The 13,252-nt window shown below is 46.1% G+C and overlaps 2 protein-coding genes across 2 annotated transcripts in view; both read left to right on the forward strand.

Annotated features, from left to right (window-relative positions):
• Window positions 1–685: 685 nt before the first annotated feature.
• On the forward strand, window positions 686–5,355 carry SOD2 (superoxide dismutase 2). Its single transcript, XM_078878194.1, has 6 exons — window positions 686–827; window positions 2,007–2,233; window positions 2,544–2,660; window positions 2,943–3,028; window positions 3,178–3,271; window positions 4,154–5,355. Exons 1-6 carry the CDS (start codon window positions 799–801, stop codon window positions 4,297–4,299), a joined length of 699 nt encoding a protein of 232 aa, XP_078734320.1. The 5' UTR covers window positions 686–798; the 3' UTR covers window positions 4,300–5,355.
• Window positions 5,356–12,039: 6,684 nt separating this feature from the next.
• Window positions 12,040–13,252, forward strand: part of LOC144948605 (uncharacterized) — a 44,108-nt gene continuing 42,895 nt past the window's right edge. The window contains exon 1 of the mRNA XM_078878195.1: window positions 12,040–12,529. Coding sequence (XP_078734321.1) covers window positions 12,458–12,529 — 72 coding nt within the window. The 5' untranslated portion in view covers window positions 12,040–12,457. The remainder of the gene's footprint in view (window positions 12,530–13,252) is intronic.

A 13,252-nucleotide genomic window follows, 5' to 3' on the forward strand; every position in this document is an offset into this window, starting at 1 on the left:
TCGCCTGTTCATGATTATTAATGAGGGGGGCTGGCCGACGTGGAGTGACGTCACGTGCGGGACACACAGACATTCTTTGCTCATTATCGTAGTAAATGGGGAGGTCTTTAAACCAGAACACGTGCTCTTAGGTTTTTTCGGTAAAGTCACGTAGGTTAAAATAATAATAATAAAATAAAACTAAATGAAAATAACTAAATTAAATCACGACGTTTCGGAGGCAACACAAGTCTCCGTCTTCAGGTGGGACCGTCACAGCCAAATTTACTGTATTTGTGATATTATTTAGTTATTTTCATTTATTATTATTTTATTTTATTATTATTATTTTACCTACGTGACTTTACCGAAAAAACCTAAGAGTATGAATCCTTGCAGTCACGAAAGCTTCAAATCTAGAACCAGAACAGAACCAAATGTGAAGGATCCAAATCTCCACTCCACCCCCCAGACGAGCGTCCACTTGGAACATTCCAAAACGTGCGTAACGCCACCAGAGCCAATTATTAAAACTTATTTAATCGTCAAACGTTAGTCGAAGTACAACTTGCTGGCAAATTTCACGAATAGCGATTAGTTCTTGAGAACAAATCGCACGCTTTCAATTGTAATGTAACACGTTATAATATCGCTTCAAGAGTATAAATAAATTACCTTCCCCCCCATCCAGCGTGCAGCGTTGGACTCGTCTAACTCAAGGGCGTTTGACGCTCCGTGTTTGTTTTTTGCGTAGCAGCGCTAATTTTCGCTTAAAACTTAAACATTTGTGCAGGTTTTTCGTCGTAAATCCCGAGGAACATGTTCGTGAGGGTTCTGTCCGTGTGCAGGTTGGTCCTTTCCTTGCAAAGTCGCTCGGTTTTGGCGTCGTCACAGGAGAAAGTTGTTATTTTGCTGCGCGTTGTGGTGGTGATAGTCACAGGCCGCTATTGAGACTAATGGCACAAACACAAACTTTTAGAGTACATTGAGCGCGATTAGGTTTTTAGTTTCTCGTCGTTAGGAAAGACAGTGCCTTGTTTGCGTGCGTTTTTAAATTGCTTTTCATGGCGTTTAGACCTTTAAATCAAAATGACATTGTAATGTAGGCGATGGTTAATAGATCGAACCGCGTGGGATATACCAGCGCTCGGATCCTGAGCAGATGTTGCGCCAGTATACAGTAGTTGTCATTGGGTGGTACATAGTTGAACAGCGGAAAGGCAAGTGCATCAACATCGGTTGTTGTATTGTGCGTGCTGTGCTCCCACGTCCATGATTGCCTTCATTGGACCAGCGAGGTGAAGTACGGTTGACTGCCACGACTCGCCCCAACGTAGTCAAGATGTGGATTGACGACGGCATTGTACATGAGCAGTGGCGCTAGTTGCCCAAGTGCTGTGTGTGTGGTGTCATGTGTGTGTGCCATGTGTCTGTGAAGGGTATGTGTTGTTGGTGCACTGGTTATTATTGATATAATTATCTTGCCCTAGCCGCTTGCGCGGGCTCTCCGCACTGCGCTGCCAGAAATCGGAATGATGATTTGTCTCATGACAGGCCACATGGGTCTTCGGCACTTCACATGGCCTCAAAGCTGCACCTGGCCTCGTGCAAATGCCATGGGGATGTCGCCTGAACTCTTCATGAAATGGCGGCTCTTGTTTGTGTGCGGTCGGCGAGGAGTGGATAGTCGGCGCAGTGCTTGGATTGGTATTGCAAGTTGAAGTGGGATTGGTATTGCAAGTTGAAGTGGAATTGGTATTGCAAGTTGAAGTGGAATTGCACACGGGTGGTGGTGGCCTTTAGCTACCGTTGTTGTTGCCAGCAACCTGCCCATGCCAAGCAGCAGGGTTACCTATTGGAGAGACATTTTAATTAGAATAAAGCTATTCATTTAATTTTAATAAATCGGTTATTTTCTCGTATTATGAAAACCATAGTGAGTGATAACAGTGGTGTAAAATACTTTGAGCTGTGATGTTGCACCACCACCGGCGCATTCCCTGAAATGCCACTCATTGCGAATGCAGGTCAGAGGGCCTTAGGGTTGCCCTCAGGCCTGCGCTTCTGGCCCCGGTGGCCACCCACAAGAGCCGAGCTGCCCTGCACACGCTGCCGGACCTCCCCTATGACTACGGGGCGCTGGAGCCCCACATCAACGCCAACATAATGCAGCTGCATCACAGCAAGCATCACGCCACGTACGTCAACAACCTCAACGTGGCCGAACAGAAGCTAGCAGAGGCCGCGGCAAAAGGTATCCGCAGCTTGTTGCACGTCCGATTGTAGCAAACCGTATTGCCTCTAAAATATTGACTACAGTGGTGAAGGTGTAGTCCTGCAATTGCTTGCTCACTCCACTGTTGGTGGAAGGTTCTCCACTCAAGAGGTAATTTTGACCCACTCTTCTACCCTGGCCATATGTCTAAGAAGTGGTAGGACTTCCCACACTTTACCTCGCCCCATGTTACCTGCCGATTGTCTAATTGTTGCATATTGGGAAGCTTGATTGGTTGGTTGTGTTGAGTTGCTCTAAAAACAGACATTTTGTGGGTCTCCGGCTCCAGGTGATGTCACTGCAGAGATTGCACTCCAGCCTGCCATCAAGTTCAATGGTGGTGGCCACATTAACCACTCCATCTTCTGGACCAACCTCTCGCCCAATGGTGGTGGAGCACCCACTGGTATGGTACTTGTTTCAGTTACTTCATTTTATCTTCGTTGAAAAGAATAATCTTTATCCACATCGCAACTAACTGGTGCTTTAGTCATACATTGAGCAGACACGTAGTCTTGTCTGCTATATTGCAGCATTGTTGATCTCCAGAAAGCATTTTGAAAGTAAAGTTATGTGCAGATGGTCCATGCTGTGTTTAAGGTAGGTAATTTAAAGGGTAATTTTGAAATTATGACGAGACGCTCACATCTGCGAGCCTACTCTTGTAATAACCTGCTTTTTTTCTCAGGTGATTTGCAGAAGGCAATTGAGGCGGATTTTGGGTCATTCACGAAACTTCAGGAGAAGATGAGCGCGGCGTCTGTCGCAGTGCAGGTGGGCCAGGGAGTCGCTGCACGAGCATCTACGCAAAACCATAAACTAAAACACACAATCATCTTTGCATCATAACATTAAGTGAGCATAGTAGGTGGCTCTCAACGTAGGTTTTTAGGGAGCAGCTTGATTTCCTTCGTCTCGCGCAGGGCTCTGGATGGGGCTGGCTGGGCTACGATAAGGAAACCGGGAGGCTTCGAATCGCTGCGTGTGCCAACCAAGACCCTCTGCAGGCCACAACAGGTATTGATGTGCTTGTTCACGCTGAAGATTGGCAGGAAGCACATTGTCAACTATGAATTGATACTGGTAGGAACCTCCTGGTTACACCAGCCCACAGGGGATTATTGTGTCCGTCTGTCCGTCGTGCATCCAAAAAATGGGACGGGCTGGGTGGAGAGGGGAGGGTGGGGAGGGGCTGGGTGGGGAGGGGCTGGGTGGGAGGTGGGAGGGGTGGAGCTGGGTGGGGAGGGGCTGGTCACCCCGTGGTGCCCTTATACAACTCAACGTTTAACCTACTCACGCCGGCTTGTGCCCGCCCTCACAGTCGGCCATATTTGCGGAATACACCACGCCGCCGTTGACCCTGGCCATTGACCGAGCAACCCAACGTTCCTACCAGCTCCCTCCGCAGGAATGTGTTTAGTGCCTCCCCATTTCGTCTCCATCTCTTGGACTTACAATCCAATAAATCATCTGGCTCCAGCCCACGAACTGAACTCATCACTCCGTCTTGGCATTGCACTGTTAATCATAAGTTGCAAATTGGTATTCAAGCAAAATGAATATCTTAATTAATTTTGGTTTTTCCACTAGATTTTGATTATTCTACCTTCAGGGATAACACATTCAGGTTGAACACATGGGACGAACACTCTATGCAGGTAATATAAAAGGCGCATTTTGCGTGTGGATTAATAGACCTACTCAAATGACCAATATATTAGCTCTCTGACGATATCTTCCAAGGGAGCCCTTTGATACGGTGGTGCACTGCTTGCTCGAAGGATTCGAAATGTCAATTTCTTTGTTTCATGACATTGCACTGGGCAGTCGAAGAATATAATCAGGGCAAAAACATATACCTTTTTGAAAACTATTCCTCGTTTCATCTTTCTTGTGCAGGTTTAATCCCACTGCTGGGCATTGATGTGTGGGAGCATGCCTACTACCTGCAGTATAAGAATGTGCGGCCCGACTACCTCAAGGCCATCTGGAACGTGGTCAACTGGACAAATGTGGCCGAGAGGCTGGCCGCAGCTAAAAAATGAGCACAGCACAACTGTGGCTGCACCCTTTCCTTACCCCTCGACTACAAAGTAGGATGGTAGCAAGGCCAGAATTCATCTCAAAAGCTGTGGTGCAATCGTGTTGCCCACACATTGAGATATGGACTTTCCAAATGGTGTCGTTTTGGCATTCGATAATTAATCAGTCCGTTCTTTGGCTTACAACCAAATATCATTAGCTCATGTTTAGGACATCTTAGCTTGTTTGACTGAAAGTTATCTTTAAGTACAGAAAATATGGGTTTTGACTGCCGATTTCATTGAACTTATGAATTACACATGTATCCTTATGTGTTGTGCTCATTGTGATTTGGAATTTTGATGTATAATGGGATTCTTGCTTTGCTACTCCTTCTGACTAGATCCCTTGAGCCACATGCAAACACATGTCGTAGCCAGATAGAGTGGCATGCATATGAATTATTTATCTGACAGATTTGTTGCTCGTATTCGATTTTTGGGTTGGGCCACATTTGTCATTAATACCCTCCACCACCCGTCACAGCCAAACAAAGGAGGATCCCCTAATGACACATGGTTTGGCCAGATCGTTGTGCCATCACCCAATATATCAATTGTGAGTCATAATAAAAGATATAATAGTGTGCATAGTTTGCGCACTCTAAAACTGCTTGGGCATTGAAATAAAGTATCTGAACATGCTCATGTAAACGAATGTAGCACTTGGCTGAACTGAAAAGGCACTTATATTTAGCGCGTTAAAGAGGTTGTTTGTTGCATAATGCACCGAAAGATATCGTTCTTGTTCTCATCTGTAGTTGATCGAATCGTTATTGGCAAACCACCAATGTTGGCATTTACAACTTAATTTGTGAAGGGTAGGGTGTCAATTCTTGAATTGTGATATGAAAGTGTGCCAGTGTTGGGTGTTGGTGGGGAACTAAAGCATTTCCTCTCTCGCCCTGCATTGTGCCATTCGGGCTTGGTCTGCTGTTTTGCTTTGTCGAAGAGTGTTTTATCTTCACAAAGAGGTTTTGTTGGGTTGATTTACAATACAATAAAATCCGTTGCAAATTATTTTGCTTTCACACGGTGTACTTTTGATACAAATGTATAAAAACAAACATTTCCTCGTTTTAAATTAAGTTCGTTCTGAGAACAAACACTGTTGTGAGATGGGAAACGGCAAGGAAATCCTTGGCAGAGATCTTCAACCGACGTAGTAAGGCAGCTGGAAATGTCGACGTTTTATGCAGTATCAGGGAAACCCCATTGTTAAATGCTTACGGTAAGTGCATTGAATGGAATAACTAATTTCAACATTAGGAGGAAGTCATAACTGGCTTCACATCACTCGTGTTTAGTGCGAGTGCTTTTTATACAGCATATGCTCTGCAAGTCAACCTGTATCGCCACATAAAAATATGATTTAGTCTTAATACTTTTGGCCTTTCGCACGTGTTAAGCAGCTTTTATTTAATTGTGTAAACGATGGATCAGTTTTTCCCTCTAGGGCTCATCAGCAGAGTCCCGCATGCAAAATACCCACTGATGGTTTATCCGATGTTAATTGTCCTATACACCATGGTCCATCTGCATGATATAACGTGTGTAAAACCACCAGCGCACTGCAGTTCATTGTTCTGGGTAATAACCTTCATTTCCATGTGCACATCAAAAATAATATACTGCAGGTAATCAGCCTGTCGGCCTTCCAGACTGGTCTAAACAAATGGTGCTGGTTGACAAATCGGCACGCCCACGAGGACACGAGACCAGAGGGGTGTTTTCTATTATTAAGTTACAGATGCAGAAGAAGACTTTCGATCTGCTTCGCTGCAGTGGTCGGGGGTAAGCTTTTATACAAGCTCCACTTTATTGAAACACGATTGCAGTGTTATCGAGAGTTATAATTTTAAATGTGCATGTGCAATTCCTTAAGTTGCCAAACTGTATCAACGCACGCACGCCCACCGACTTGTGGACTGCAAGATTGATAAAGGTTTGCACAACGGCCTGACTGCTCATCATCGCTGTGTCACTCGGTTCACCGCAGAAGGTTTGCACAACACGTCCCCTCCGGGCGGGCCTGAACACACTGCTGGTGTTGTTTGTGATCGACTTTCATGCCAAAGACAACGCTCAGTCCTCTTGACGATACACCATTGATGGTGCGTGTTGGCATTAAGATCGGAATGGTAAAAGTGGCAACGTGGGTGTCGTGTATGAAGTGAGCCACCGGTTAAGGAGAAATTCAATCTTTGCTCATTCGCATCGCGGCTAAACCTACGGACACTTTATGAAACGTTCGACTGGAGACGAATTTTCGGAGTGGTCAAACGTGGCACGCTCGTGGCTGGTGGCGAGGTATAACCTGCAGTCTTAAGAAAACTTTGCGATGCATGCGGAAGGGTTTGACATGAGCTTCCTTGTGTAATGGCAATAGAGCCTGCATGCGGTGTGAGTGGACTAGTGGCCACGGGAGGTAATGACGGGAGTCAGCCTGCAGTGCAAATGCACTAGTGGCCACGGGAGGTAATGTCAGGGGAGTCAGCTGTGAGTGCGAAGGGACTGGTGGCTACGGGAATGTTCGAGAAGGGAGCGTGGTCAGGCGACGGAAGGGGACGGTGGAGTCTGCCGGTGGAGCGAACGTCCAGAGTCAGTGAGAAGGTTCGAGAAGGGGGGCGTGGCCTGGTGTTGGTATAAAAGGGGGAGACGCGCGGGAGACTCGGGGCTGTCGCAGTGGGGGTCTTCGCCTGATGTCAAGTGGACGTGTCTTCAATAAAATGCCATCTCAAGAGAAGTGTGTCAAGTCGTCATTACATCTTGTATTCAGTGTTCATTTCAGTCAGCATTTTTATTTGAGTATTTTTGTTTAGCCAAGACATACGACTCTGGATTTCATTTTGGCATTCTTAGTCTACCTGACTAAAGCAGTCAAACACCTCGTCCACGCTGAGTTATTGTTGGCGTGGGGGGCACGCAATCCCGCAGCCCCCAACATATCAGTGAACAGTAATTATTTTATACGCAAATAGCTCATTCCTATCGTCTTCCTCGGTGCACTGCCGTATTACAGCAAATGCTGTAAATAAATGAACACATTCATCAATAACACGTCCGCCCAAAAAGAAAAAAAAACACGAGATTTCAGACAATGATAAATGTTCACGTCCTCGCCTATTATATATGATTCCTTTTAGGAGGGCAGTGTTAGTGTGGTGCTAAGTTGTTTTATTAGTTATCCTTGCGCATCACTGTATGTATTATGTATGTTGAACTTCGTTCGCACCGTACGTAGCCAACCTTGCCAACGCGGCGTCAACAAATTAATGTTGTGTTCCAAGTTAGGGCATTGACTGTTGCCACACTGAGCTGTAGATGGCAGCATTGTTAAACTCGGTTATTTGAAACGATGGAGAGTCGTTGGCTTTCGTTTTATGGCCACTGCGTTCAAGCGTGTGCCAAGTACTAGACTCGATGCATGATATTCTTGGTTCTTTCGGTGAAGTCATCACGTAGAAGGGAAATAATAAAATAATAAAAATGAAACATAATAAAATACAATTCTCACGACGTTTCGGCCACAACGCAAGCAGCCGTCCTCAGGTGAAGAACAGGCCTGTTGGAAAGACACCGTCTGAATGACGCTGTCTTTCCGACAGACCTGTCTGAATGACGCTGTCTTTCCGACAGCCCTGTTCTTCACCTGAGGACGGCTGCTTGCGTTGTGGCCGAAACGTCGTGAGAATTGTATTTTATTATGTTTTATTATTATTTTATTATTTCCCTTTTACGTGATGACTTTACCGAAAGAACCAAGAAGATAAATCCCTGCAGTCACTAAAGCTTTAAATCGAAAAATTCGATGCATGATATTCCCGTTTTTAAGGATTCATCTTTCATTGATCCTTCTATCAAAGCCTTCAGGCTGGACACATGCTATGAAGTCGATCAGTTTGCTTAGCCCAATGCTGGATAAATAAAGGGCTTAATTTTGAATGCATTTTGTGAAATAAGCGATCAGAGCCAGAGAAATGTGGCGTTCAGTTGGAAGCTAACTTCATGACTTGATTAATTAATTTCTGATGACCAAATAAGCAGAAATACACCCCGTCTTGTCAAATCTCGAGAGCTAAGCAGTGCTGAGTCTGGTTAGAGCTTGAATGGGGTCAGTAGCAGATGGCCGTGCGACAAAATCCATGTTTGTACTCTACTTTACTTACACATATGTGATCTCCGCCTTCACCGACTTACACTGACCAGGGTAGTGAAGTATTGTCAAACAACCCTTACCATCCAGCATTAGATTTCTACCTGGGAGTCCTACGCTACAGTAGCTACATTCTATGCCTTGGTTTCATTTGAGGTTGCGTCATCGGTTGAAACTCAGATTCTCAGTCGTGTTGCCCTGAGGCTCTGACATGGCCAGTGGGAGTCCTCTTAACCATCTTGGCCACAGCATTACACCGCTAGACATTGACTACATCGCCTGGTGTACAGGAGGTCGTGGTTTCGATCCCAGCCCTTAACGCCTGCTGTGTATTTGGAGTTTGCGTGACTCTCTCCTCGTGGTTAGCGTGGATTTTTCTCCGGGTCCTTCGGTTTTTTCCCTCCACATGTTTAATCAACATCACGCGGTTAGATTATTCGGTTGCTGTCAATTTCCGCACGATACGCCACTTCGTTCGGCTATCATTTGTAGCCAGGTCGCATCTGAAAAACAGCAATATGGCTCAGTGGGCATTACCTGGTCAAAAGTTGCCAGTGCTTTCGCAACCGGGGGGTGAGTCGCGCAACAGTTCCAGGTGCGTTGCGATATTTTCGGAATCGCGGAGAGGAAATAACCTGAAGACTCCATAATACAGGGTCTTTTTGGCGTTAGATCGCGATATAACCCCCCCCCAAAAAAATCTGTGTTATGAATGATATTGGTCGCGAAAGCCTACGTGTTAAACTAAGCTGAAGCCTCTCCACACCGCACTAACCGTCAGCCCCCGGCGCTCACAACTTATTCGGTCGGGAAAGCGGCGATTGGGCAAACAAACGGAGAGACGTGCATAGGCACAGACAGAGACAACAAAAAGATCCACCCTATAGTCTTAATAGACTGTTGGGGCAAGTGCTGTTGGTGAGCAACTATGAAGGCCGGCACGGCGCACGAGGGGGTGAGTGGCCAGCACCACGCCCGGCCGCCTTTGTCTCCCCAGTGGCGATGTTTACACACTGCACCAGGCACTCATTTGAGGCTGAGTCGACCTAGGGGATGTCCCGAACCGGTTCAGATAATCGTCACCGGTTTTGGCCCTGAGCGGGAAGCTAACTCGGGTGGCCAGGTTCGTATCACAATGCGCTAACAGCCACACAATCGCTCCCCACACACAGAGGCATACAAAGACACACACACACAGACACGGACAAACACAGAGACACACATACACAGTGGCATAGAGAGACAGACACGAATACACACAGACGCACTCACGGACACGGAGACACACACGGAGACGAATACACTTACACGCAGACACAGAGGTACAGAGACACAGAGACACATGGAGACACTCAGGCACGAACACGATTACACATTTGGACAAATTCTTGTCACGAATTTTGGCAGCGCGCCAATGTATTTCCCTGTTGTCCATAAGATGAGCATCAGCAAGGGGTCGTGGATTCTCTCTCGGCCACAACGCAATCCCACCCGCTCACTCACTCACCCACAGCGAGGTTAGGGTTCGGTGTGGCCGCGCAGATGGAGCAAGGTCGAAAGTGATCCGTGGATTGAAAGTGGTCGAGGAAGCACTTGCCCTCTGATCCACTTCTTCAAGTGGAAAGTCACCAAAAGAAGCATCAAAAGGGTGGCTGGATATTGAGTAGACGGACTTTTGGAAAGTCGTAAGCAAATCTTCTTGGTTCTTTCGGTAAAGTCACGTAGAAGGGAAGTAGTACAATAATATTTTTATTAGTATTGTATTACTTCCCTTCTACGTGACTTTACCGAAAGAACCAAGAAGATGAATCCCTGCAGTCACGAAAGCTTTAAATCGAAATCGTAAGCAAATGTCACAATGCAAGTCAGCGAGTAATTGCGCATATTAGTCAGAGACATGCGGGGAGTGGTCGTGTAGTGGTTTAGCGCGCCGCGCGACAAACCCGGACCACCCTCGTACGGTGCTGAAAATCTGAAGCGGTCCTGGCCCTCCCCTCGGTAGACTCAGCCTCAAATAAATAGTGCTGTGTTTAAAGCTGAGCGCTGGGGAGTCAAAGTCGGCTGGGTGTGTGCCGTCTCGGCCTTCACAGGTGCTCACAAACAGCACTTGACTCAGCAGTCGTGTTAAGGATATAGAGGGGATATGCCAGCACATGCTCCTCAATGCACATGCAAACGCTCTCCCAAATCTGCATCATTTTTACTGCAGTGCAGTTCGCCAGATTTCATCGAAAATATCGTGTTTTATACGTTGGGAACACTGATTTGTGAGGGTCACCGCGATATCGTTTTTGACGATACGATATCAGATGTCACGATATGACGATTATCGCAAAACTGCATCGCTTTCCCACGACTTTATAATTGTATTTCTCAATTTTAATGCGCCCTTTTGTGCTTTTGTTATTGTACTTCAAGGGCCGAATATGGATTGCTTTAAACGTTATTCAACCTCCTTTCACTCAACATAAACCTCCCATAAGCATTGTTAATCATTAACATCAATAACTCTTATCACGCCCATCATCCTGTCAGTTGCACGAATGTAATTATAATCAAATACATTGACGTATTAAACTGATGAAAGTCATACAATGCCCTTGCTTATTACTCCAGAGCAATATTTTACAACGCATTAATTTCACGGATATATCAGAGTATGTGCAACTTTATTTTCAGAGTTGTTACATTAACGTAAATATTTTTTTCAGGAAATTAAACATTAAAATAGAGCAACGAGCAACGCTGACATTAGTAACAATATTAAGCGAAACAGATGATTAGATTATTTATTGGTGGCCCTCATATCCTAGGATAATACATCATTTGTACGGGCTTACATTACGTATTTCTGCGACAACCCGAGTTCCAGTTCGGGGAGCAGTGCTCTTGAGTAGGAAGCGGTAAACCACACTGCCATCTCTGGCCAGATCGCCTTCATGAATGTAAAACATAAAGATACCAGCCACGGCAGTGCGATTGTGGACATGCAACCCAAACCGTGGACCATTTAGTAAACCCACTGTAGCCTTTGCTCCTTCAAGATTACACAAACTCTCTTCTTAAGCCATCTCGTGGCTAGCAGACCACGCCATTTGTGTCTAGCTCCTAAACATGTTGTCATACGCAAGAATAAGAATGCTCTCTGGACAATGTTAGTCTGTGTGCAACGTAGGTCTATGGGACACATAGAGGAACTAGCAAAACTACAGGAGCAATCAACTCCTGAAAGCCCTCTCGTCGTGGCGAACAGACCTCGAACTTGGCATCTGACCCCCCCCCCCCCGGACTTACTACGCCTGCCAATTCGCAAGCATAGACACCTCTGGGCGTGGATAACGTTTATAGCAGCCAGCTGGTAGCATGAGCAGCTGGTGGCTGGGTATGTAGGTAAGCAGGCAGGCGGGAGGACGTTGTTGTTGTTTCACTCGTCCAGTCGTTTCTCTCTCATTGGGGAGGGGTGGGGGTTGCGACTTTGCCTGTGGTTGGGGACTTTATGGGCGTGAGGGTCTGCGAGCGAGAGGAGGCAAGGCACAGAGAGAGAGAGTGGCGATATCTGCAGCGGGCAGCAGGGTGGACCGCACAATGTGCGGGGCGAGATAAAAGTCGCCGGGCTTCCACGCGGACTGGCGGGGTGCCGCTCGGCTCGAGGCGTTCCACAGTCGCCAGCGAAGGGGTCGTGCGTTGTGCGCGCGACGTTTCCCGGATTCGTTGTACTTGGTTCAAGTGTGTCACAGTGCCCCCGGGGATGTGATTGTGCGTCGTTAGTCATCGTTTTTGTGTGTCCCAAGCGATTTGGTGCGGTGTGGTCAACACTGTGCCGTGTGTGCGTTTCCACCACCACCACCACAGTTTTGTCATCCGTGTGGATGTTTAAGCATAGTACAGTACTGGAGTAATACTCGTACAGAAATGGCCCAGAGTGTACGTGTGGATACTTTGTAAACAAAAGACGTTGATGTCCATATGGAGGTGCTGGTGCCTCTGGATATGCATACGTTAAGCAGATCTACACATGGACACAAGATTACAAGCAAGGTGAGAGTGTTCATTATTATTGATATTATGCATCACTTATACAATGTTCTTGGGTCTTTCGGTAAAGTCGCGGAGATAGATTCAACGAAAATAACAAAATATAACAAAAAACTACGGCGCTTGCGATCGAAACGTAGTTTTTTTTGTTATTTTATTTGAACCTATCTACGTGACTTTACCGAAAGACCAAAGAATTTGAATTCTTGCAGTCACGAAAGCTTTAAGTCAACACTTTTCCAATGTCCACAACTTATCATATTTAACGCTTATTCTAATTTCCAGAAAGGCATGTTGTACAAATGCAGCATTTACCGACTACCACTTAATAGTGGATGGACCACGGCTGGTGATAATGATGATGGGTAATCATTGCTGCCAAATTGCATCTTGGTTACTGTATTATGACTTTAAATCGGGTCAGATTTTGTGAGTTTCTTGACAGCGTCCATTGCCAATCCACTACTGAATTGTTACTTGGAACCTGATGTTGTTTAAGCCAAACGCCGGCCTCGACTCTAGGGCCATGTGGCGTAACAATGCCACCACATTACCGTTGTCTATATTATCTACGTTGTTAAATCGCTAGGGAACAACATTGTTTGGAGTGGGACGGTAGCCAACGAGCCAAACAAATTTGTGCTTTATAGGCAAAAAAAGTTTGCACGGCGGTAACTTCACGTACACACACAAGTGTCACGCGAAGCGTGTTTATGTAATGGTCGC

Source organism: Lampetra fluviatilis, chromosome 50 (genome assembly GCF_964198595.1).
Source record: "Lampetra fluviatilis chromosome 50, kcLamFluv1.1, whole genome shotgun sequence".
In the NCBI taxonomy this organism is placed as follows: Eukaryota; Metazoa; Chordata; class Hyperoartia; order Petromyzontiformes; family Petromyzontidae; genus Lampetra; species Lampetra fluviatilis.

Coding starts and splice junctions, on each gene's coding strand:
- SOD2 (XM_078878194.1), top strand. CDS start 799: ATGTTCGTGAGGGTTCTGTCCGTGTGCAG. Junction 828..2,006: donor AGGGTTCTGTCCGTGTGCAG/GTTGGTCCTTTC, acceptor TTGCGAATGCAG/GTCAGAGGGCCTTAGGGTTG. Junction 3,029..3,177: donor CGGCGTCTGTCGCAGTGCAG/GTGGGCCAGGGA, acceptor CGTCTCGCGCAG/GGCTCTGGATGGGGCTGGCT.